Raw genomic sequence first — 25,857 nt, forward strand, 5'->3', positions numbered from 1 at the left:
TTTAGAGAAGTCGGACTCAGAAGTCTTTTTCTTTGTTAACGTTTATTTTCTCGGAGAGAGCAAGCGCGCGGGGGGGGGGGGGGGGGAGAGAGAGGAGACAGAGGATCCAAAGTGGGCTCTTCACTGAGAGCAGAGAGCCCCCCTATGGCTCGAACTCCCGGAACTCACCAACCGTGAGATCAGAACCTGGGCCGAAGGCAGATGTTTAACCAGCTGAGTCACCCAGGCGCCCCCTTTAAGTTTTTGAAATCATACTGTTTTCCCTAAATGAGTGAATAAATCAGGACATGAACATGGTGAGTCCTATTCCTCTGCTTTTTTATTTAGGAGATTTCTATTTCTCTGCTACTGTAAACTCAGTAAATATGTAAAAACAACTCTGGATTATATATATAAGAGTACAACAGTGTATCAGTATCCATCAGCGATGGATAAATAAGCTTCCCCCCCCCCATCGTTCCTAAATTTAATCCTTAGTGATTATTCCCTTTTCCATTTTTTTTAGTGATGATTCACTTTCTAATCACACTATTAAATGTGTAAAAACAGAGTATGGGAAGTGCCAGGCTTTATTTCCCCAGGGAACATGAAGTTGTAAAACATTCTGGACTTAAGGACACCGATGAATACAATCATTGTTGACATTTCGTGTTAGATAATTCTTTGTTTTAGGGAGCTCTGCATTGCAGCGGTTTTGCAGCATCTCCGACCTTTACCCACTAGGTGTCAGCAGCACTCCCTTAGTTGGAGTCAGCCAATAAAATGCCTCCAAACACTCCAGCCCGTGCCAGATGGGGTGGGGGTGGGGGTGGGGGTGGCGGGGGGAGAAGGGAATGCCCCCAGTTGAGAACTATTTGCGGTGTTTATCATCCGTCTTGAGCTTTACTGCGTGCAGTTCTCAACGCCATACTGATTCTACCTTCTCAGTTGGAGAGGTTTGGGGAGTGAAAAAAGTTTAAAGACTATAAGGTCCGGGGCGCCTGGGTGGCGCAGTCGGTTAAGCGTCCGACTTCAGCCAGGTCACGATCTCGCGGTCTGTGAGTTCGAGCCCCGCGTCGGGCTCTGGGCTGATGGCTCAGAGCCTGGAGCCTGTTTCCGATTCTGTGTCTCCCTCTCTCTCTGTCCCTCCCCCGTTCATGCTCTGTCTCTCTCTGTCCCAAAAATAAATAAACGTTGAAAAAAAAATTAAAAAAAAAAAAAAGACTATAAGGTCCAAGGGATTGAGACATGCGACCTACGTAGGCGGTTTCCCCTACAATCGCGGTTCCTTTCCTGAGAAGGAAATTCAGATGGGAAACTTCAGGTAGGGATGTCTTTACAGATACTGGCAGAGACTCAAGAGCAGTAGTTCCCAAACTTGACCGCATGTTAGAATCAGCTGGGGGGGGGGGGGAGAAATATACATATACATACACATATATATGTGTATGTATATGTACATATTTATCTGCCTCTGCCTCTGCCTCAACCCTGCCCTGGAAAACTGAGATTTAATAGGTCTAGAGATGGGCCCAGATTAGGTATTGTTTAAAAGTGCCACGGGTGAGTCTAATGGCAACCTCAGTTGAGAACCACTGATCTAGGATGTGATGGAACACTGATAGCAAACAATGATTATGCTTCCCATGCTTTTCGCATGGATAAAACTTGTTCGGGCGAAGGATGATTTTCAGGGGGAAAAAAAAATGAAAAGAATGGTTTTTCCGGCAGCTTCAAGTATCTGAAATATGGATGCGTCTCGTCTGAATACAGACAAGTTTGGATTTCTTTCTAAGTACCTAAAGTGGGAGATCTTTATGTATTCTAGTTGTACATCTGCAATGTTATTTCTTCTTGGGGGTTAGTATTGAGGGGGAAACAGATGTTTGGGTTGAGAAATAAACTTTTTTTGCTGAAAGTATATCCTCAAAGTTTTAAGCAGCAGAAAGGCATGATAGGTAAACTGAGGCCTAGAGTCGCTACCCCATTCCCATGTCTGCCGCCACATTCCAAACCAAATTCCTGTCCCAAACCAAATTACAAAAGGGGAGGGAACTATTCTACTCTTTATTTTGCTCGCTGGGGATCTATACAGGAGATGGAGGGGCAGCCACAAGTCCCCAAGAGCGAGGGAGCATAAGTCCATTCATCCTACTGTCTGTCTGAGGTACAACCCCTAAGGCTCTCATGCAAGGGTAGAAGATAGCTACATGGACTCGATTTGTCTCTGGGCCCCTTCCAGAGTTTTTCTGCCCCGCTGTCCCAAAAGATGGCAAGTCAAGCGAAGACCAAAGCCACGCCCACGACAGACCCTTCAGATTTCCAGAAGTGATGTTCCACCAGAGCAGAGCGGCAGCTTTTCAATTCATTCCTCTTTGATGAGCTGCATGTACTTTTCTCCACATACCCTGTGGAACCACACTCGGGGCGGGGGTCGTGGTTAGCCTGGAAATTAGAGCATGGAGCACATGCTTCTGCCACCACAAACTCTTGCAACAGCCAGCCCGGCGAATTGGAGGCGCTCACTGATAGCTTCTGCGCCGGCACAGGAGCCTCCGATTGGCAGGGGTTTAAGGTGCAAGCCGCCGAGCAACCTGCCCTGGGGGAGGCCACGCCTCCCTGCGCCCCTAGGCTTAGAGAGCTCGGTCTGAGCCGTCAGGACATGGGGACCTTCTGGACTGGCCTCCCGCCTCGTCCAGGGCTCACTTACTCTGCAGCCGGTGGGAGGTTCCAGATCCGGGCTGAGAAACACCAGCAGTGCCTATCAGGGCAAAGGCTTTATCGGGATGTCCCCTTGGCCGCAGCAAGAAAAGCCAACACGCACTTGTTGGATTGGGCTGTGGGCTCACTTCTTTGGACCCTGACAAGCCTCGGGAAAGGCCGTCTCTAGGTCCCTGCGGGAGATTTCTTGCCCTGCGGAAGACGCCCGGCCCAATCTTCAAAATGTAAGAAAAATATTAATCATTGAAATCAGTTTCCAAATTGGATTTCGGGTGGCTTAAAATAAGATATGTATTTACAATAAACCAGTTTAGGTAGAAAGAGAGTATCTTACCTTGAAAAAGAGAAAAGAGCGAACACACTAACTAGTGGCTCTATCTCTAGTAACTAGGCTTAAACATTAAATTTAGCACCCGTCTTCCCTGTCTGCAGGGCAAAAAGGGAAACAGTGACGAATTCATTAGGTAGTTTCATAAGAGAACGTAATAGTTCCTCAAGAAAATTAAAATTTTTTCTGGTAGCAAATTGAAGCAGGAGGTTATTAAGAAATGTAATTTTTATCATATTGTTATCTCAGTTTTCTTTGACAAATCCATACTGTGAAATTACTTACTTTTTAAATGTTTAAGCCTTGAGACTTACAGCATCACCTGGATTCCGTGTCCGATGGCCTTCGCAGGAATTAGGCATGAACCCTGCCGCTGTTTCTTTGGGCACCAGTTACCTTTCTCAAATTACTCTGGTGTTCTCTGCTTTGCACACATAAGCCTGTGTCTCGCTTTGACAGAATTGTTTCATCTTGAACAAATATACCTTCTTTTTATTTTTTTTACCTTCAATTCTAAGAAGAGCTGTGTGGGCCCTTTGGTTTCAGAGACACTACTTATAACCAGCAAAATTGGCCTTAGCCCGGAGCCTTCCAGACATTCGGTTTAGACGTCCTGTCACCGGCAGGCCTCCATGGCTTCTAAAAGTGGAAAGAGCCTTACACTATTATCTTCTTATTTTTTGGAGAAAGAGTGCGAGCAGGGGAGAAGGGTAGTGGGAGAGGGAGGGAGGGAAAGAGAGGGAGAGAGTGAGAGAGGAAGGAAGGAAAGAAAAAGGGAGGGGATGGGGATGGGAGGGGATGGGGACGGGAGGGGGAGGGGAGGGGGAGGAAAAGGGGAGGGGAGGGGAGGGGGAGGAGGGGAGGGGGGGAGAAGGGGAGGGGAGGTGGAGGAGAAGGGGAGGGCAGGGGGAGGAGAAGGGGAGGGGAGGTGGAGGAGAAGGGGAGGGGAGGGCGAGGAGAAGGGGGAGGGGAGGGGAGGGGGAGGAGAAGGGGAGGGGGAGGAGAAGGGGGAGGGAGGGGGAGGAGAAGGGGAGGGGAGGGGGAGGAGAAGGGGAGGGGGAGGAGAAGGGGAGGGGAGGGGAGGGGGAGGAGAAGGGGAGGGGAGGGGGAGGAGAAGGGGAGGGGAGGGGGAGGAGAAGGGGAGGGGGAGGAGAAGGGGAGGGGAGGGGAGGGGGAGGAGAAGGGGAGGGGAGGGGAGGGGGAGGAGAAGGGGAGGGGAGGGGATAGGATAGGATCCCAATCAGGCTCCACGCTCAGCACAGAGCCAGATAGGAGGCTCAATCCCACAACACTGGGACCCGGGCCTGAGCTGCAATCAAGAGTCAGATGCTTAGCCCACTGAGCCACCCAGACACCCCAGAACATGGGATTCTTGATCTTGGGATCATGAATTTGAGCCCCACGTTGGGTGTAGAGACTACCTAAAAATATAACACTTAAAAAAAAGTGGAGTAAATACCGAAGAAAAGGAAAACAATTCCAGAATTCACTATCCTGAGCACTGAATTCTATTCTGAAGACCAGGTAACTCCTTTTGATATCACCCAAATATGGAGACTAATAGTTGCGTCTCAAATCAGTTTTGTCTTCCTTAGTAATTGACTGATTTTTAGCTGGGTCTATTACTGCTCAGCTAACTACGTACATTTCCAAACCACTCGTATGATCAGGTACGGCCCTCTTTAGCACCAGCTAAAGAGGGACAAGCAGGTGTGTTGTTGTAGGAGGCTTCCCAAAAGGGTCTTTAAAAGGAATGGATTGATGGATGGATTAATGGATAAACAAATTGTGGTCCATACTCCTACGACATGGAGGAGCTGGAAAACATCCTGAATGAGATACTCCAGACGCAAAGAGACAAATATATGATTACACTTATAGGAAGTAGGTAGAGGGGCGCCTGGGTGGCTCAGTCGGTTGGGCGGCCGACTTTGGTTCAGGTCATGATCTCACAGTCTGTGAGTTCGAGCCCCGTGTCGGGCTCTGTGCTGACAGCTCAGAGCCTGGAGCCTGTTTCCGATTCTGTGTCTCCCTCTCTCTCTGCCCCTCCCCCGTTCATGCTCTGTCTGTCTCAAAAATCAATAAACGTTAAAAAAATTAAAAAAAAAAAAAGGAAGTAGGTAGAATATGGAGATTTCTGCACAGCACTATGAAACTACTTTATGACAGTGAGCTGTGTAACTAAAAATGATTAAAATGGTAAACTTTATGGTATTTTGACCACAGTAATAAAACAAGGAGTGGGGTGGATTTGACTAAGGTATGGAATTCGGTGGAGGAAGGATCGCCTTTTGAATAAATGCTGCTAGAGAAGTTGGCTTTCTACAGGCTAAAAAATGAACCTCTACACAAGTTTCAGACCTAATAGAAAAATTAACTGAAAATGAATCATGGACTTACATTTAAAACAGAAAACTAGGGGCGCCTGGGTGGCGCAGCTGGTTAAGCATCCGACTTCAGCCAGGTCACGATCTTGTGGTCCGGCAGTTCGAGCCCCGCGTCAGGCTCTGGGCTGAATGCTCAGAGCCTGGAGCCTGTTTCCGATTCTGTGTCTCCCTCTCTCTCTGCCCCTCCCCCGTTCATGCTCTGTCTCTCTCTGTCCCAAAAATAAAAATAAACGTTGAAAAAAAATTTTTTAAAAAAACAGAAAACTAAGCAACAGAAGAAAAATCTTCAGGCTCTAGAGCTAGGCAAAGAGTTCTTAAGAGTTGACACTAAAAGCATGATCCATAAAAGGAAAAAATCCATAAATTGGATCTCGTTAAAGTCAAGAACTATTACTCCATGAAAAACCTTGTTAGGAGAATAAAAAAAAAACTAGAATGGGGAAAAATACTTTCACACCACATATTTTCAATGCAGGTGAAATAGGCCTCTACTGGAAGATGCCATCTAGGACTTTCATAGCTGGAGGGAAGTCATGCTTCAAAGGACAGGCTAACGCAGCTGGTAACCAATTTGAAGCCAATCCTCATTGACCATTCTGAAAACCCTAGGGCCCTCAAGAACTTTTCAATCTACTCCGCCTGTGCTCTATAAATGGAACAACAAAGCCTGGCTGACAGAATTAACTGTTTATATGGTTAACTGAATATTTTAAACCCACCGTTGAGACCTACTGCTCAGAAGAAAAGGTTTGTTCCAAACTATGACTGTTCATTGACCATGCACCTGGTCACCCAAGAGCTCTGATGGAGATGTCCAACAAGATTCATGCTGTTTTCGTGCCTAACACAACAGCCATTCTGTAGCTCATGGAGCAAGGAGTAATTTCAACTTTAAGTCTTACTTTAGGGTTTTTAAGTCTTAAGAAAGACCTTTTGTAAGGCTGTATAGCTCCCATTGTTTGTGATTTCTGATAGATCTGGGCAAAGTACATTGAAAACCTCTGGAAAGGATTTGCTATTCTAGATGCCACTATCTATTCGTCAAGGTAAGAGGTCAACGTAGCAACATTAACAGAAGTTTGGAAGAAGTGGACTCCAACCCTCATGGAGGACGTTTAGGGGTTCAAGACCTCAGTAGAGAGAGTCACTGTATAGATGTGGCTGCAATAGCAAGAGAATGAGAATTAGATGCGGAGCCTGAAGATGTGACTGAATGGCTACAATCTCATGATAACATTTGAATGGATGACGAGTTTCTTCTTACAGATGAGCAAAGAAAGTGGTTTATTGAAACGGCAATCTAGTGCTGGCGACCATGCCATGAAGACTGTTGAAATGACAACAAAGGAGGTGAAATTTTACATAATCTTGGGGCACCTGGGTGGCTCAGTCAGTTAAGCGTCCAACTTCAGCTTAGGTCATGATCTCACGATTCATGGGTTCGGGCCCCGTATTGGGCTATCTGCTGTCAGTACAGAACCTGCTTCAGATCCTCTGTCCCCGTCTCTCTGCCCCTTCCCAGCTCATGCTCTCTCTCTCTCTCAAAAATAAACATGAAAAACACTCAGAATATTCCATGATCTTAGTTGATAAAGCAGCAGCAGCAGCGTTTGAGAGGATGGACTCCGGTTTAGAAAGAAATTCTACTGCAGGTAAAATACCAAACAGCACTGATGCATGTTGCACAGAAATTGTCCTTGCAAGGAAGAAGCAGTCAGTGCAGCACAAACTGTCATTGTTGTCTTAAAGAAACTGCCCCAGCCACACCAGCCTTCAGCAGCCACTACCCTCATCAAGTCGGCAGCCATCAACAGGGAAGCCAGACCCTCCACCCATAAAAAGATGATGCTTAGTATTTTCTAGCAATCAAGTATTAAGGCATCTACATTTTTTAGACATAATGGTTTTGCACACTTAATAAACTACAGTATAGAATCGCTGCTTGGCCTTTTGGCTAAGATCAAGTGTAATAAACTACAGTATAGTATAAACCTAACTTTTGTGGGTACTGGGAAACCAAAAAATTCAGTTGATTCCCTCTGTTGTGATCTTTACTTCATTGCGGTGGTCTGGAACCAAACCCACAAGATCTCTGAGGTATGCCTGTAAGTGGAAGATAGAAAGTGGAATAACAAAGAAAGTTAATTATATAAATTAGAATTTATAGGACTGGAAATAATTATACAAATCGGAAATAATTATTTAAAAAGGAGTCTAGAAAAAGATACAGAGAAGATAAGCGAAGGCCATTCAAAATACACAGAACTGGTCTCCCCAGAGAAAACAAAAATAACGGAACAGAACATTTCACAAGAATACTAAATGAAACTGAGAGCACACACCATGTTCAAGAGGAAATGGTGATCCAGAATGGTCAAAACAGAGAGCTACTTGAAGAGCTATCTTCAAAGATAAAAGGCCCTTTTAAAGTCAGGCAGAAGGACACTTAAGGGGTTAGGGAGGGGGGTGCTGGGTGGGGCGGGGGGGGGGGGGATCAAGCTGGCCTCAGTTCTCATTAACATTCAGCATTTGCAACAGTAGGATACTTTAATGTTTTTTTAATTTTTTTTTTTTCAACGTTTATTTATTTTTGGGACAGAGAGAGACAGAGAGAGACAGAGCATGAACGGGGGAGGGGCAGAGAGAGAGGGAGACACAGAATCAGAAGCAGGCTCCAGGCTCTGAGCCATCAGCCCAGAGCCCGACACGGGGCTCGAACTCCCGGACCGCGAGATCGTGACCTGGCTGAAGTCGGACGCTTAACCGACTACGCCACCCAGGTGCCCCTAAAAGGCCCTTTTAAAGTCAGGCAGAAGGACACTTAAGGGGTTAGGGAGGGGGGTGCTGGGTGGGGCGGGGAGGGGGGGGGAATCAAGCTGGCCTCAGTTTCTCATTAACATTCAGCATTTGCAACAGTAGGATACTTTAATGTTTATTTATTTATTTTTATTTTATTTTTTAATTTTTTTTCAACGTTTTTATTTATTTTTGGGACAGAGAGAGACAGAGCATGAACGGGGGAAGGGCAGAGAGAGAGGGAGACACAGAATCGGACACAGGCTCCAGGCTCTGAGCCATCAGCCCAGAGCCTGTCGCGGGGCTCCAACTCTCGGACCGCGAGATCGTGACCTGGCTGAAGTCGGACGCTTAACCGACTGCGCCACCCAGGCGCCCCTAATGTTTATTTTTGAGAAAAGCACAAGCAGGGGAGGAACAGAAGAGAGAGGGAACAGAGAATGGGAGGCAGGCTGTGCTCACAGCAGTGAGCCCGATGAGGGGCTCAAACTCACGAACCGTGAGATCACGACCAAAACCATGAGATCATGACCAAAGTCAGCCGCTTAACTGACTGAGCCAGAACAATACTTTTAATATCCTTGAGCAAAAGGAGTTAAGACAAGCAGTCTTTCGAGAAATGAGAACAATTTTGGACATGAAAGAACTCGGGGCATAGAGTTCTTTCTGAAGAAAGCACTAGAGAACAGAACAAGTCAGGTGAGAAGTAACTTTATTCACTACAGAAGAGAGATAGTGATGAGCATTACATATATGGAACTGTAGGGGAAAAAATACTTTAAAAAAGCAGTGTTAATCGAATCACGTAGAAATGACAATGAAAAAGTTGAGAGGAAGAAGGGATACCATGAGAGGAGATAGAATCGACCCCTATGTAGTTGAGATTGTAAAGCTATTCAAACCTGGGGGCACCTGGGTGGCTCAGTCGGTTGAGCATCCGACTTTGGCTCAGGTCACGATCTAACGGTCTGTGGGTTCAAGCCCCGCGTCAGGTTCTGTGCTGACAGCTCAGACCCCGGAACCATCTTCAGATTCCCTGTCTCCACCTCTCTCTGCCCCTCCCATGCTCATGCTCTCTCAATAATAAAACGTTAAAAAAAAAAAAAGGCACTAAAACATGCTTGATTTTATTACAAGTTTGATAAAACTTCAAGACAGCCCCGCACTTATCCATGTTGGTAGGCTATGATAGTTTGACTAGTTCTTAGAGTAATTTCTGAAGACCTAATTTGGCAGTGAGATGTTAATATTTAATATCCCTCTCTTACCACTGTTGAACTTGCCATGTTACAACCAATCCTCCCAAGTTATGCTTTGTTTCTGCCTCCACTCCATACTGAAGACCAGATTATTGTTCCTTACCTGTGTACTTATCAGCATGGCATAGATTTCTTCACCCCAGGTCTCTAGTAGCTTCGCTTAGGTACCTAATTCATTTCAGTGAACAAAGCATTTGGAACACATGCTCCACACTTCCCTTCCAGCGCCCTCCCATTTCTTTGAGATCTCTTCCAGAAGTTGGATGTACAAGTATGTGTCCTTGCTTCCTAACCTCACCCAAATGTGTGAAGTTCCTTCCCAAGACAGTATCACACATTATTAGAATGCCAAGTGTGGACATTCTAGGAATGTCATCGTTCACTGAACACACAGCTGGCAAAGACACATTAAAAAAAACAAGACTCTTTGAAACGTATTCAAATAAGCCTCAATTTTAATAAGATCCTCTGCATACACATTTGCTACTGAAAATTGAACTACCACAAAAAACTTTTTTATTACAACTCTAATTTTTGAAAACCAGAAAACCTAGCCTATGCACCCTGCCATAATTATAATTATGCTCTCCAGCCAAACCACCCAATATTCTCTATGTATTCCTCCCTGCACAAGTTACGTGGCTTCCAATTTGATGTTAGGGTTTTTTTTAAATGTTTTTATTCGGGAGCATGAGTGGGGGAAGGGCAGAGAGACACACACACACACACACACACACACACAGAATCTGAAGCAGGCTCCAGCCTCCCAGCTGCCAGCACAGAACCCTACTCTACAGAGCTCTAGTCGGATGCTTAAAACCCAACTGAGCCACCCAGGAGCCCCATGTTAGGTTAACCGATCTTCATGAGTTCAGGTTTCTCAAACACCCAGGCTACACTCAAAACCCACTAGTGCTTCCTTGGGTCATATCAAAAAGTGGAACTAAAGTATATTGAGGTCACTCAAATGCAAAACACCGGATTCCTCACAAATTATTGTTATCAAGGTAGAAAAGACAGAGCTAATATAGATTATCAAAATATTATACTTTGTCTATAATAGAGCAGCCTTCCCAAGGTGCTGCATAATGATTCTAAAATTACTAGCAAGGAAAATACCATATAATAACGTTTATGTTTACACAGACTCCATGTCATAATTATTCTCCATGCTGGTATCCTCGGGAGGTCTATGATACAGGCAATAATGACATCTACATCTAAATCTTTCTACTCTGGATTCATCCTGGAAAAAAAAGAGAGAGAGAGATGAATTGCATTAATTTAAATAAAATGGATTAATTGCACCACTAATTGAACTGTAACAACCCTCAAATCTAGGACTGGTTATTAGAATAGCCTTTGAGGGGCGCCTGGGTGGCGCAGTCGGTTAAGTGTCCGACTTCAGCCAGGTCACGATCTCGCGGTCCATGAGTTCGAGCCCCACGTCGGGCTCTGGGCTGATGGCTCAGAGCCTGGAGCCTGTTTCCGATTCTGTGTCTCCCTCTCTCTCTGCCCCTCCCCCGTTCATGCTCTGTCTCTCTCTGTCCCAAAAATAAATAAATGTTGAAAAAAAAAAAAAAAAAAAAAAGAATAGCCTTTGAAATACACTTGTGGGGCAAAGAGGAGGCAAGATGGAAATGTATGGGTACTAAAGAATGCCAGATTGCAGATCATTTTGTAATGGTAACATCTGAGCGTCAAAAATATAGTCTAAGGTCATTCTCTGAATGCCTTAAATGTTAAGTCCTCCTAGATTCTGTACTCATATTATTGCCCTCTTACTACAGAGTACATTGTACATCTGCCATAAGATAAAAGTTGGAGAATCTTAGTTTTTAAAAATATTTTTGAGGGGCACCTGGGTGGCTCGGTTGAGCGGCCGACTTTGGCTCGGGTCCGGGAGTTCGAGCCCCGCGTCGGGCTCTGTGCTGACAGCTCGGAGCCTGGAGCCTGGAGCCTGTTTCCGACTCTGTGTCTCCCTCTCTCTGACCCTCCCCCGTTCATGCTCTGTCTCTCTGTCTCAAAAATAAATAAACATTAAAAAAATAAATAAAAAATAAAAATAAAATAAAAATATTTTTGAGAGTGAGTGGCTGAGGGGCAGGGAGAGAGGCAGAATCCCAAGCAGGCTCTAGGCTGGTCAGCGTAGAGCCCAATGTGGGGCTCGAACTCAGGACCCGAGCCGAAATCAAGAGTCAAGATGCTTAACCCACTGAGCCACCCAGGTGATCTAAAAGTTAAAGAATCTTAAAAACACAGGTGTTATTCACATCCTGCACTCATGAGTGACCGCTGCTCATCATTCTTAACATCCTAATTGACATTGGGTGCCCAGAGTTAGGCAGTGCTGTCGGCCCAGATCACATGAACCTACCGTGGAACGCTGGTTGAAGTAGCGATGATTTTTAATAAACCACATCAGCCTTTCCATCCTTTCTTTCCGAGCAGTTAACAAAGTCCTTACTCCACCCCTCCTCCTGTTGCTGAGTATTCGGTCCACAAGTCCCTGTGGTTTCGTCTCTGTGGCCTGCTGTTGGGGTGGATATTCTGGTAGAGGGGAAGGAAGTTTGATACTAGGGTCGAGAGTCAATTGACTAAGGTTCTTTATTAATACTTCGGAGATGGTTTGAGAGGCAGCTGAAAGACAAAAGAAAGTTAAGATCCATTAGGGTGAATTGCAATTTCCAGAAGTCACTTGTCTCTTGCTCAAAGTAGGTGTGCCTGTTAAAACAGGTTAACAATAAACATTGGGAGGTTCTTCAGGGTTAAGATCACACATAGACATTACCTACTGTGTTAGTGTAACACACTTCAAATGGTGAGAGCATACATCTGAAAATGTGCTTAAGAATCCAATCCACTGTGATAGGGGTGCCTGGGCGGCTCAGTCGGTTAAGTGGCCGACTTCGGCTCAGGTCATGATCTCTCAGTCCGTGAGTTTGAGCCCCGCATCGGGCTCTGTGCTGATAGCTCAGAGCCTGGAGCCTGCTTCTGTTTCTGTGTCTCCCTCACTCTCTGCCCCTCCCCATTCGTGCTCTGTCTCTCTCTGCCTTTCAAAAATGAATAAATGTTAAACAAACAAAAATGAAAAAGAATCCACTGTGATAGCGGGCACCTGGGTAGCTCAGTAAATTAAGCATCTGATTCCAAGAGTTGGTTTCGGCTCAGGTCGTGATCTCAAGTTCCGTGGAATTTGAGCCCTACGTTGGGTTCTGTGCTAACAGTGGGGAGCCTGCTTGGGATTCTTGCTCTCCTTCTCTGCCCCTCCCCTGCTCCCTCTGCCTCTTGAAATAAATCAACTTAAAAAAGCTAAAAATTGGGGCGCCCGGGTGGCTCAGTCGGTTGGGCGGCCGACTTCGGCTCAGGTCACGATCTTGCAGTCCGTGAGTTCGAGCCCCGCGTCGGGCTCTGGGCTGATGGCTCAGAGCCTGACGCCTGCTTCCGAATCTGTGTCTCCCTCTCTCTCTGCCCCTCCCCCGTTCATGCTCTGTCGGTCTCAAAAATAAATAAACGTTAAAAAAATTTCTTTTTTTTAAAAAGCTAAAAATTAAATAAATAAATAAGAACCCACTATAATGGAAAAGGGTTCATTCTCAGAATTTCCCCCTCTTCCTCTTATTGGCAGTTCTGAGGTTAGATTTTTTTCCCCCAGTGTCAAAAGATACCTTATGTATAGGATCCCAACTGGGAAAAAAATATGGGACAGAAATCAGGTATTGGCAGTTCTCCTATTTTCATGTGTGTGAATTTTTAATAGCGGGGTGGGGAGGGGAAGCAAAGCATTAATGCAAGTCAAAATTAGTAAACAAGTTTCAGCAGTTCACCTTGATAATTATAAAAAACCTCTTAAATTTTCCTAGGGGAGGGTGGGTAGGAGAAAACACTCACCCAGTGAAATAGACAAAGTAACCTGAAATGTAACAGTCTCTCTCCTTAAGCAGAACTAGAAGTCAACAGGCTGTTCCCCCCTTCACTCCTACCCAGCCTTTTCGTGGTGTTCTCTCCACTCAAACTCTAAAAAACCTCTTAAATTTTCCTAGGGGAGGGTGGGTAGGAGAAAACACTCACCCAGTGAAATAGACAAAGTAACCTGAAATGTAACAGTCTCTCTCCTTAAGCAGAACTAGAAGTCAACAGGCTGTTCCCCCCTTCACTCCTACCCAGCCTTTTCGTGGTGTTCTCTCCACTCAAACTCATTTGTTTTGGGAAATCAGCCACTCACTTGCCTCTTTCCGAACCATGATGCATACCCCACACCACTCCCATCTCATAGAAGGCAGTTAACCTTAATCTTTCCTGTGTGAAAGCATTAAATATAGAAGTCAGTTTCCATCTGACTTCTAGGGACTTGTGCACATGTAAATAAAGATCCCTAGCTGCAGAACCGTCAGGGTCTATGGCAGATTTGAGGAAAACCAAAGATCCGATCGAATAGACCTTACAAATGTCTTCATTCATTTCACCCCTTGTATATGTCCACTCAGGCTCTTCCCTCAAAGACGCAGGGTGGGGTGGCGGTGTGGACTGGTGAGGGGGCGGGGAGGAGAGAGGTGCCTGGCAGGGGATGTTGATGGTAGCAGAATATAAAATGTCAGGCTTCCCTTCCAGCTGGGGCCCACCTACCACCATCAGCCTACGCCACCCAGCCCCACCATTAGGGTATTAAGGTTTCAAATCCCAAGGGTCTGGTTCTCCCAGGCCAAGCCTGGGATTGGGTGGAGCTCCAAGAGCTTCTCAGGTAGGAGAAGAACCCAGGAAGGAGAGGGCCTAATTAGCACTATCCCTGGAGCAGCGTTCCCAAGAAAGCCCTCCAGAATGCAGCCTACTAATTTACATTACACTCACTGGCTTTTAACGACGGGCCCCCTCCTTCAATTTCCTCCGCAAAGCCATTTCCCTGTTTATTAACATTCCTAAAGGGGAAATTTAGCTGGAAAACCAATTCAGAAAAGGTTGGGGAGATTCAAAAAGCCCATAGGTTACCTTGGGCCTTTCTTCCCTTTTTACCATTCCTGACACGTATTGCGGATAGGCAGATATTTTCAGGCACAGCCTAGGAGGATTCTGGATTGCTTTTCCCCAGAAACTGGGCAGAAAGGATTGAAGTAGTCCCGAGCCCAGTAAGCAAGCAATGCAGTTCTCCCCCTTCCCCAGCTTCTAGCTCTTCCCCTTTCTTCACCAGAGGGACCTACCTACACAACGTGGCCCTCCCGCAGGGAGGTGGTTTACTTCTCTGCACTCCTGTGTGTTCCGAAAAGGCACTATCTGGCTTACCCGAGCCTCCCTGGGAATTTTCTTCACTGGCCATCTGAGAAGGTTCTGGGCCACCGGATGGGTGAAGCTTCGTCGGCGAATCCATCGAAAGGCAAGTCTCAGTCCTTCTAGACCTTTGGATTCCAGTGGAAAGCAATGGGCTCAACTAGCTGCCAAGTGGGCTGGAAAGAACAAGACGGCCCCGAAAGGGCGAGAAAAACGGAGGCTCCCACAAACCGTGGCGAGAGAAAAAGAGCAAACCTCAAAGTTTCGATCTGGTTTCCTCTTAAAACTACAGATAAGCCAATCAGCGAGCCTATTTTAATGTAAATGCTAATGGTTAAAGGGTAAGGTGAGTGGGCGTCATCCTATTAGTGGAATGAGAGGATAATTCTTCATCTGCTCTGCATTAAAACGATCATACTCTGGGACGCCTGGGTGGCGCAGTCGGTTAAGCGTCCGACTTCAGCCAAGTCACGATCTCGCGGTCCGTGAGTTCGAGCCCCGCGTCAGGCTCTGGGCTGATGGCTCGGAGCCTGGAGCCTGTTTCCGATTCTGTGTCTCCCTCTCTCTCTGCCCTCCCCCGTTCATGCTCTGTGTCTCTCTGTCCCAAAAATAAATAAAAAACGTTGAAAAAAAAAATTAAAAAAAAAAGTTTAAAAAAAACCAATCATACTCTGTCTCGTAGGCTGGAAGTTTTTACAAGAACCTCGGGTTGTGTCTCCCTAAGGTTGCCTTAAAAATCTTTTTTTGTTTTTTTCAAACTACTTCGGGAGATGGCTCCTGGTTTGTGAACTGGGCTTTCAGGTATTCTCGTGCAGAGAGGTGAAGGGTGGTTCTCCTCCCAACCGCTGATTAATTCCCAATTAAACTGACTGAGGAAGTTTCCTTAAAGTTTTTCTTGCCTCGCATCTTAAACCTGGGGTTGCTGGTAAGGGAAAGTAGAGGAGAAATAAAGTGTCTGTTATAAACACTTTACTAGCTTGATATTTTATGGATGTGTATCTTGGATCGCTTTTTTTGTTTATTTTTTTTTAATGTTTATTTATTTTTGGGACAGAGAGAGACAGAGCATGAAGGCCGGGGGGGGGGGGGGGGCGGGGGGCAGAGAGAGGGAGACACAGAACTGGAAGCAGGCTCTAGGTTCTGAGCCATCAGCCCAGAGCCCGACACGGGGCTCGAACTCACGGAGTGTGAGATCGTGACCTGAGCTGAAGTCGGACGCCTAACCGACCGAGCCACCCAGGCGCCCCTGTTTGTTTATTTTTGAGAGAGGTAGAGAGAGAGCCTGAGCATGCCAGCAGGGGAGGGACGGGGGGGGGGGGGGGGGGGGCGGCAGGTAGCGGATCCAAGAGAACAATGCACTGACAAAGGCAACCCTGAATTGGGGCTCGAACTCATGAACAGTCAGATCGTGACCTGAGCCAAAGTCAGACACTCAACCCACTGAGCCACCCAGGGGTCCCTGTAATTTTACTTTGTTTTATAGACTATTAGTTGAATCGCATTTAACATTTGTGAGCAGCTGAAATTAACTAAATTTATACATCCCCTTCCTGCCTCCCCCCATTTGTGCTGAACTCTGGCCAAGAGCACCAATATTAACTGCTGATTTTCTGCTGGAGGTGGGAGAACGAGTCCCCAGCTGTCCCACCCTCTCCCCACCCCCCTCAATGTGCAGCTTCCCCCACTCCCCTTTTAGCTGGAAATCATGAGAAAATACCCAAAAGCAATCTTGCTTGTTTTTAGTAAAAAAGCAAGTCGAGGTTCTGATCAAGAAGTATTTGTATAGGAGATGAGGAACAGCCCTAAGTACATGTTAGGTCACAATACTTTATTCAAGCATTTCTGGAAAAGTGCAGCCTCCAGATAGCCAGCATCAACAGCGCCTGGTAACTTGTTAGATATGATTAGAAAGCACCGAGCTCCAACCCACATCTACTGAATCAAAGACCACGGCCCAGCCATCATCGATGTAGTGATTCTGAGGTGTGCTAACGTTTAAGAAGCCCTGCTTAATGGCATTCTTGACTCTCCACGCCTGTTGTTCTCGGCTGTTTCCTCCCTTGCCCTGGATACTGGTCCCATGGCAGTCTCTCAAAATTCCGTTGGGAGAGGTGAGGGCAAAAATCAGATGACAGGAGGTACAAGATTCAGAAGACAGTGAAAAAGGCCGGTATAGACTCCCAAGAAATCCAGGTTTAGGACAAAGGGGAGAGAGCCTTGGCTGCAAGAAGGTGCAGGATGTGAATGGTGGAGGTTCAGTTTGCTTCAACATGACAGAAGCTGAGATAAAAGCAAAGGAAAGTAAAAATACGGAGAGACGAAATAGTTGGGGAAACACCCTCCCAAAATATACTTTAAACAATCAGATTTTTTTTTTTAATTTTTTTTTTCAACGTTTATTTATTTTTGGGACAGAGAGAGACAGAGCATGAACGGGGGAGGGGCAGAGAGAGAGGGAGACACAGAATCGGAAACAGGCTCCAGGCTCTGAGCCATCAGCCCCAGAGCCCGACGCGGGGCTCGAACTCACGGACCGCGAGATCGTGACCTGGCTGAAGTCGGACACTTAACCGACTGTGCCACCCAGGCGCCCCAATCAGATTTTTTTTTTAAAGTCTTATTTATTTATGAGAGAGAGAGAGAGAGAGAGAGAGGGAGAAGGCACGAGCCTGAGAAGGGGAGAGACAGAGAGAGAGGAAGAGAGAGAATCCCAAGCAGACTCTCACTGTTAGTGCAGAGCCCATTATGGGGCTTGAACTCACAAACCCTGAGATCATGACCTGAGCCAAAACCAAGAGTCAGATGCTTAACCAACTGAGCCACCCAGGTGCCCCGAGATTTAAAAAATCTTTCAGGGGGCACCTGGGTGGCTCAGTTGGTTAAACGACTGACTTCAGCTCAGGTCATGATCTCATGGCTCATGAGTTCGAGTCCCATGTCAGGCTCTGTGCTGACAGCTCAGAGCCTGGAGCCTGCTTTGGATTCTGTGTCTCCCTCTCTCTGCCCTTCCCTTGCTCACTCTCTGCCTCTCTCCAAAAATAAATAAACATTAAAAAAAAACTCTCTCAAAATTATGACACATTTCTATTTAACATGTTTTTTTTTCTTTATAGTATGAAAGATGAGGTAAAAAGCCCAACAGACTAAAGCAACTTGGAGAAGAAAAAAAGACTGTAAGAGCATACATCAAGGAAACTATCCCTAATTTCTCCAGAGATAAGAAATCATATAACAGGAGCACCTGGCTGGCTTAGAAGAGTATGTAGCTCTTGATCACAGGGTCGTGAGGTCAAGCCCCACACTGGCTGTAGAGATTACTTAAAAATAATTAAAAAAAAAATCATATAACATGATGCTATATAACATATAAACAGGATGCCCTTTTTAAAGAAGGAAAACAGCGAAAAATAGAATACCTGGAAATGAGAAATTTGATGTTAGAAACTAAAGAAAAACATGGTTTGAAGAAGAAATCGAAGATATTCCCTCAATAATTAAAGCAGAACCACAAACAGACGTAAAATAGGAGAGGAGATATAAGAAAATGAAAATTTAAGATCAGGAAGTATAATGGCTTCAGATTCTTCAACAACAACACCGAAGGCTAGAGGATAGTGGAGAAATCCCTTCCAAATTCTGAAGGAAAACGCTTTCCAACCTAGAATTCTGCATCAGTCAAACGACTGAGCCAGTGTGGAGCATCCTCAAACATTCAGGTTCTCAACAAATGTCACCACTGGCATAGTTTCCTTAGTCTTGTGGCAAATTAACTTGATATGAGAACACCACCACGTAAGTATTCCTAAGGTCATGAAAACAGGCTCACAGACCATACTAAAAAGCTCATTAATTTTTTTTTTTAATTAAAAATCAAAACACTCCTATCTTGCCAGTTTTTTTAAGTCAATTTAACGAGCACAGCACAAAGCAAAGCAAAAGGAAGGGGGCAGACAGAACGTTAAAAACAAGACGATAGGCCCAAAATGGAGTCGCTCATGCTAAGCCCCATGTCACCAAATTGAAATTGAATTGAATTACAATGTTGGCTCTCCCAACAATTTGCAATTTGAAACCAGTTAGTCAGAATCTCCACGTCAATACTAGTTAGGTAATCTGTGCAACTAACAGACCCCTGCCATGCTCTAAAGGAAAGTACCCTTGCAATAACCAATCTGCTTTCTTGCCTAGAACAACTTCCTGAATCCTGCTCCTTTCTGCCTATAAACTCTCTTGTCTTGTGTAGCTCTTTAGAATTTCTTTCTATTTGCTATACTGGATGCTGCCCAATGCATGAATCGTTGAACAAAGCCAATAAGATCTTTAAAATTTACTCCCCTGAATTTTGTTTTTTAGAAATAGGATACAATCTAGATGAATGGATCTTAATTCTGCAGTTATGGGATATGCAGTTGATAGGGTTCATACACGCTCCCCTAAAATATGACATCTTGGGGCTCCTGGGTGGCTCAGCTGGTTAAGCCACCTATGTGAGTTTGGGAGTTAGAGCCCAAACTATGTGAGTTTGGGAGTTAGGTTGGGCTCCGCGCTGGCAGTGCAGAGCCTGCTTGGAATTGTCTCTCCCCAACTCTTTCTGCCTCCCACCCCCCCCACCCCCCCCCTCCCCCCCCGCTCATGCGCTGTCTCTCTCTCTCTCTCTCTCTCTCTCTCTCAAAATAAATAAATAAACTTTAGGGGTGCCTGAGTGGCTCAATCGGTGTAACCATCTGACTTCGGCTCACGTCATGATCTCGTGGTTCCTGAGTTTGAAGCCCCAACCCCCCCAACCCCCCCCCCCCGCCTGCTTACAGCTCGGATCCTGGAGCCTGCTTCCGATTCTGTGTCTCCCTCTCTCTCTCTGCCCCTTCCCCGCTCATGCTCTGTCTCTCAAAAATGAATAAACTTAAAAATTTTTTTTTTTAACGTTTATTTATTTTTTGAGACAGAGAGACAGAGCATGAACGGGGGAGGGGCAGAGAGAGAGGGAGACACAGAATCGGAAGCAGGCTCCAGGCTCTGAGCCATTAGCCAAGAGCCTGACGCGGGGCTCGAACCCACGGACCGCGAGACCGTGAGATGGTGACCTGAGCCGAAGTCGGACGCTCAACCGACTGAGCCACCCAGGCGCCCCCCAAAAATGAATAAACCTTAAAAAAATAAAATAAATAAACTTAAAAAAATGAACACATAAAATATGACGTCTTGGCGTATTGACTCTTTCAAGCTGAGAGGTGCTCTTCCCATTCCTGGAAGGGAACGTCTTCATCGCCTGCTAAATTCCCGCCCCCCTCACTCCTTAACCTACGATATCCTTCCACGACCGTCTCCTCTTCCTCAAACGTAGTATAAAAACGCTCAGGTTTAACTCTTCGTTCAGGTCTTCATTTCCTCCTGGAGGCTCCTGTAAGGAAAACTTGCGATGAATAAATGGGTGTGCTTTTCTCCCGCTAATCTGCCTCGGTCAGTTGAATTTTGAGACCCAGCCAGGGACCTTCACGGGGTCAAGGAAAGCTGCTTCGTTCCCCACACCGTGTTTATATGTTTGTCTCTCTACCGCTCCTCCTTCCGCTTTGACGGGGTGGGTGGTCATGAGAGCCAGAGTTGAGGTTTGGGCAAAGTGCCGAAGGAGCAGGTGCTAGGTACCAATAACGTACACTGATTCCACCAGTGAAATAGGCCTGGCCATAGCTAGAGCTTGCCGAGTAGCCTGGTGAGCAATCATGAATTTTATTTGCATTTTAAAGGCAGACCGCAACGGGATAAAAGTGGGTGCCGCTAACCGGTGGCTGATTTAGGGATCAGGCAGTTGCCAGTCCGCAGGTGATAGGATCATGGCTTGTTCTTTCGCTACTTTTCTTTCTGCAAGTAAGAACTGTTATTTTTTTTTTAAATCTTATTGGTTGCTATTTGACTTACTGTATATATTTATATTTTAACTTACTGTATATTTGGGGGCGCCTGGGTGGCTCCGTGGGTTGGGCGACCGACTTCCGCTTGGGTCATGATCTCGCTGTTGGTGACTTCGAGCCCGCGTTGGGCTCTGTGCCGACAGCTTAGAGCCTGGAGCCTGCTTTGGATTCTGTGTCACCCTCTCTCTGCCCCTCCCCTGCTCGCAGAGTAAATAAATCCCCTGTCTCTCAAAAATAAATAAACAGGGCGCCTGGGTGGCTCAGTCGGTTGAGCGTCCGACTTCAGCTCAGGTCACGATCTCATGGTCCGTGAGTTCGAGCCCCGCGTCGGGCTCTGGGCTGATGGCTCGGAGCCTGGAGCCTGCTTCCGATTCTGTGTCTCCCTCTCTCTCTGCCCCTCCCCAGTTCATGCTCTGTCTCTCTCTGTCCCCAAAATAAATAAACGTTAAAAAAAATTTTTTTAAATAAATAAACATTAAAAGTCAAAAATATATTACAAAAATAATAACTTACTGTATATTTAAACACCCAATGAACTCTACGAATCCTCATGTGCTACTTATTTAGTGAGTATCCACACTTAACTATGAGTTATCTCCTAAGTACTAACTTACAGCCGGGCTTAACATTTAAGAGTATCTCCATCCTATTTCTTCTCTCCCTCTATTGCAGAATCGAATATTCTCAAATAACACTTCAAATGCATGTTGTACCTTTTAACAGGAATGTTGATCTAACTAAAACAGAAAATAACCGAATCAGAAGAATGAGGAGATTGGAAATACGTGAGTGTGAGGTACGGGAGAAGAAAGGACTAAATCTGTGTGTCGGAATTCGATACTAATGCCTAACACCAAAAAACAAAAATAAAAATAAAGACGTATCATTGTAAGCTTGCTATTTTGAAATGAGGAGACAAACGGGGTGCCTGGGTGACTCAGTCGCTTAAGCATCTAACTGGCTCAGGTCATGATCTCGCAGTTCGTGAGTTCGAGCCCCGTGTTGGGCTCTGTGCTGGCAGCTGGGAGCCTGGAGTGTGTTTCCTTCTCTCTCTCTCTCTCTCTCTTTCTCTCTCTCTCTCTCTCTCTCTCTCTCTCTCTCTCTCGGCTCCTCCCCGCCCCCTCTCTCTCTCAAAAAATAAATAAACATTTAAAAAAAGATCTAGTCTCTTAGCAACTTTTGAAGTTTATAATACAAAGATTATATACTTTGTATTTTGAAGATTATAATACTATAATCACTATTTTGTGCCTCAGAACTCGAGAACTTACATCCAAGCTGCACATGATTTCTTCTTCTAGTACCTTAGTGCTTTGTACTTGTTTCTTCATGTTGTTCTCTGCTACTTTCAGTAGAAGACAAAGGAGGACGGACCCAGGAGGTGGACAGAGTGGTTGACAGGAAAACCTTTAAGGAAACAGTCCAAGGAGCTCAAACTTTTTCTTTTTTTAAAAAAAAAAATTTTTTTTTCAACGTTTATTTATTTTTGGGACAGAGAGAGACAGAGCATGAACAGGGGAGGGGCAGAGAGAGAGGGAGACACAGAATCGGAAACAGGCTCCAGGCTCTGAGCCATCAGCCCAGAGTCCAACGCGGGGCTCGAACTCACGGACCGCGAGATCATCACCTGGCTGAAGTCGGACGCTTAACCGACTGCGCCACGCAGGCGCCCCGGAGCTCAAACTTTTTCTATGTGTTGGGGAAGACTGCCATTATTTTTCCTTCTGTCCTCCAACACTCAGGTCTAGCTTGCACAGCAGGGAGGTTTTTAGGCAAGCCGGAAGAGATACCACTAGAAAAGACAGGCTCTTTTCTTTAGATTTTCCAGTAAAATTGTAGAAGCTGTAGTTTTTGTGAGAGAATTGAAATTGGAAGCATATCTGTTCTAATTCAATTTCGGTACCACCCACCTGATTCTCTCCGTCAATGGTTCATCTATTTTTAAATGGCTGCCAGATAGGCTTATTTGATAGGCTCAAAGGAGGTAAGCATTGACTTTCCAAGTCAGTTCCACCTACCATTTTATTGGAAGTCTGGCTCTCATTGATCTGAATTTCTTTTCAGATCCTCTTAAAGCCATTTGGAAGCCTTAAATGTCACCTTTCTTGCCAGACTCAGAGATCTAGGAGGAAACTTCAAGCTGTGGCTAGAGCTCCACGGACTGACCACAGAAGTTTACCCTGAACTAGAGTATTCACCCAAGACCGGGGGAGAAAATTAACAGGAAGATAGGCCAAGTAACCCCCTTTTGTTTTCCCTTTTCTTGATAAGAGGAAATTTCAGATTCTTTGTATTAATTTCCAGCCTTTGAAGAGGCAATATGATTTTTTTATTGTTTATTTATTTTTTTTAATTTTTTTTCAACGTTTTTATTTATTTTTGAGACAGAGCATGAACGGGGGAGGGGCAGAGAGGGAGACACAGAATCGGAAACAGGCTCCAGGCTCCGAGCCATCAGCCCAGAGCCTGACGCGGGGCTCGAACTCACGGACTGCGAGATCATGACCTGGCTGAAGTCGGACGCTTAACCGACTGTGCCACCCAGGCGCCCCTGTTGATTTATTTTTGAGAGAGAGAACGTGCAAGCTGGGGAGAGGCAGAGAGTGAGGGGGACAGAGGATCCGAAGCAGGCTTGGTGCTATCAGCAGAAGTGGGAGGCTTAACCAACTGAGCCACCCAACTGAGCTTCGAAGGAGAAATGTAATTAAGCAAAGTTCCTCAAACCAGAAGAGGCAGGAGGGTGGGACCCTCCGGGGCAAGACAGGAAAGCGAAGGGAAAGTCTATAAAGGGGAGCTGCATTGTTAAACTCTGTCGACATTGCATTCTTAAAAACAAGGTGACAGTCCCCAAGTGGAATCCCTTTGCTAAGCCCCACATCACCAAACCAAGAATTAATTACAGTTTGGCTCTCCTAGAAATGGAATCTTTTTTTTTTTTTTTCAACGTTTATTTATTTTTTGGGACAGAGAGAGACAGAGCATGAATGGGGGAGGGGCAGAGAGAGAGGGAGACACAGAATCGGAAACAGGCTCCAGGCTCTGAGCCATCAGCCCAGAGCCCGACGCGGGGCTCGAACTCACGGACCGCGAGATCGTGACCTGGCTGAAGTCGGACGCTTAACCGACTGCGCCACCCAGGCGCCCCATAGAAATGGAATCTTAAGCCAGTCATTCAGGGATCACCTGATCAGCACTAGTTAGATAATCTGATCGACCCCTGCCATCCCCTAAAGTGACGTAACCTTGCCATAACCAGCCTGCTTTTTGCCCACGTATAAGGCTTAGTTCCCGCTCCTTTCTGCCTTAAAAATCTTTCACGTTGCACAGCCCCTTGGAGCTTCTATCTGCTAGATTGGATGCTGGCCTATTCGAATTGATTTTGCTCAAATAAACTCTTGACACGTTTTAATACGCCTAAGTTCACGACGTGTTTTTGTTTTTGTTTTTCCTAAAGCAGTCCATATAATTTTATTCACATTTGAACTCCACTGGAGTCAGGGATGAAGTGTCATCTTTCATCCCAAGAATGAAGTCTTCAGGTAACGTCTCAAGGGCTATCTGAGCTAAGCGGTCATCATAAGAAGGTAGGGTCCCTGATTTCTCTAATTCACAGGTTTCTGCTTTCTGGAGGCCTCCAGTGAATCACCATGCTGCCAAAGTCCACACAGAGCCAGTCATCATCGTCCTTCCTTTCTATCTTAACAGGAGGTCCACTTTTACGTCTCGGGTGTTTTACATTTTCACCACGTAGTCGGCGATGGCATGTGAGCGTCTCGTGCAAGCAAGTTCCACTATCAGTCACAGAGGAATCTGTATGTTTCACTTCTGGAGGAACCTTAATCACACAAACGTCTCTTGCATTTTCTAGCCTCAAAAGTGAAACCAGCATATCGATGTCTAACTGGGGGCCAGAACGACCTGCCGGGCCTGACTCCAGGCGCCGGACGCCCGCTGCCCCTCGGCCAAGCGCCGCAGTGGACGTCGCGCCGGAGTCCAGGAGTCAGGCAGGCCGGGCCGAGCGCTGGTCCCTCCTTCAGGCGCCAGGGGCCAGCATCCCAAGCCCCGCCAGGCACCTGCTGCCACCCTGCGCCACAGCAGCGTCCCAGCCGCCTCCCCACACGGACCGCCTGCATAAATTAATCTCTTAACAGCCCAGAACCCCCCAGTCCCTGGACTCATTTCTGCATAGGGGAATGTTAGCGCAATGGCTTAATCTGCTGAAGGCTGGAGGAGGAGGAAAGTCTTTAAAATCGGATGAGTCTAATCTGCCCGGGGGTGTGAACGGATGGTGTCAGAATCTTGGCTCTACTTTTTTTTTTTTTTTTTTTTTTTATCTGTGGAGCCCACGTTTTTTCCCCCCGGGTGGGTTCTCCGGTTTGAAAATGTTTTCCATTCAACTGTGCCAGGTTGGTTTCGGGCTGGGCAACAGAGCCGCAGGCAAAATAAACGTGTTGCCCTCAGGGAGCAAATATTCTGGCGGGTAGGGACGACAAACCAGAGATCCAAAATACAGGGTGGGTCGTGAAAAGTTTTCCAAAGAGAGGCCAAACCTGGTAAAGGAGAGGGGAAGGCGGCTGTGGTCGAAATCCTCCCAAACACAATTAGTGAACTCCCTCCGCTGCCTGGCTCACCCGCCGGCCCCACCCCGGCCTCCCAGCCCCGCAGGTGTTGTCCCCCTTTGAGCCCACTCAGTTCTCGACGGCGCCTTGGGTCGAGAAGTGTTTCCACCGCGTCCCAGGCCATCTGCCCCGGATTCGGGCCTGGAGGCCCGATGAGCGGGGCGGGGGACGAGCTGCCTGGCACCTGGGACCAGCAACGGCCTGGGGACCAGTGGTCGCTGCGGCCCCCGCGCCTGTGCGCGGAACTGCCCCTCGCTTTGCCCCTTCTCTCCCCGCACCGCCTGCACTTGCCTTCCTTTCCACCTTAGTTCTTGAAATTGCACAGCGGAGAATCCATGCTCCCAGGGGTCGAATCCTGCGTCTGCGAGCAGTTATTGGACAGCTTCGTGGAAAACGCTGAATGACTTTGAGAATGTGAGAGCCCGCTGAAGAGCGGCGTGGGGGACGGGGTTCTGATGGGAAGAGCTCAGGATTGGCCGGCGAATTTCCAACATTGGAGGTTTGAATGAAGATACTGGAACCAGGGAGGGAACTGGTTAACTAGTCAATCAGGCCGATCAGAGGAGAGTAGCAAATATTGTCAGCATTCCCAGGTTTGCT

The 25,857-nt window shown here is 46.4% G+C and overlaps 1 protein-coding gene and 2 pseudogenes across 2 annotated transcripts; all 3 read right to left on the reverse strand.

Annotated features, from left to right (window-relative positions):
- Positions 1-1,984: 1,984 nt before the first annotated feature.
- On the reverse strand, positions 1,985-3,390 carry LOC109501902 (annotated as a pseudogene).
- Positions 3,391-9,907: 6,517 nt separating this feature from the next.
- On the reverse strand, positions 9,908-20,161 carry DPPA3 (developmental pluripotency associated 3). Of its 2 annotated transcripts, XM_045061335.1 has the most exons (4): positions 20,035-20,161; positions 14,748-14,908; positions 11,848-12,110; positions 9,908-10,716 (listed from the first exon to the last, which is right to left on the reverse strand). In XM_045061335.1, exons 2-4 carry the CDS (start codon positions 14,830-14,832, stop codon positions 10,609-10,611), a joined length of 456 nt encoding a protein of 151 aa, XP_044917270.1. In that variant the 5' UTR covers positions 14,833-14,908; positions 20,035-20,161; the 3' UTR covers positions 9,908-10,608. The 2 variants fall into 2 exon arrangements, with proteins under 2 accessions (XP_044917270.1, XP_023112518.1); XM_023256750.2 differs by lacking the exon at positions 20,035-20,161 and having other exon boundaries at positions 14,748-15,151.
- Positions 20,162-23,932: 3,771 nt separating this feature from the next.
- Positions 23,933-25,381, reverse strand: LOC101100647 (annotated as a pseudogene).
- Between the last annotated feature and the right edge of the window lie 476 nt (positions 25,382-25,857).

Source organism: Felis catus, chromosome B4, assembly GCF_018350175.1.
Source record: "Felis catus isolate Fca126 chromosome B4, F.catus_Fca126_mat1.0, whole genome shotgun sequence".
NCBI classification, from domain to species: domain Eukaryota; kingdom Metazoa; phylum Chordata; class Mammalia; order Carnivora; family Felidae; genus Felis; species Felis catus.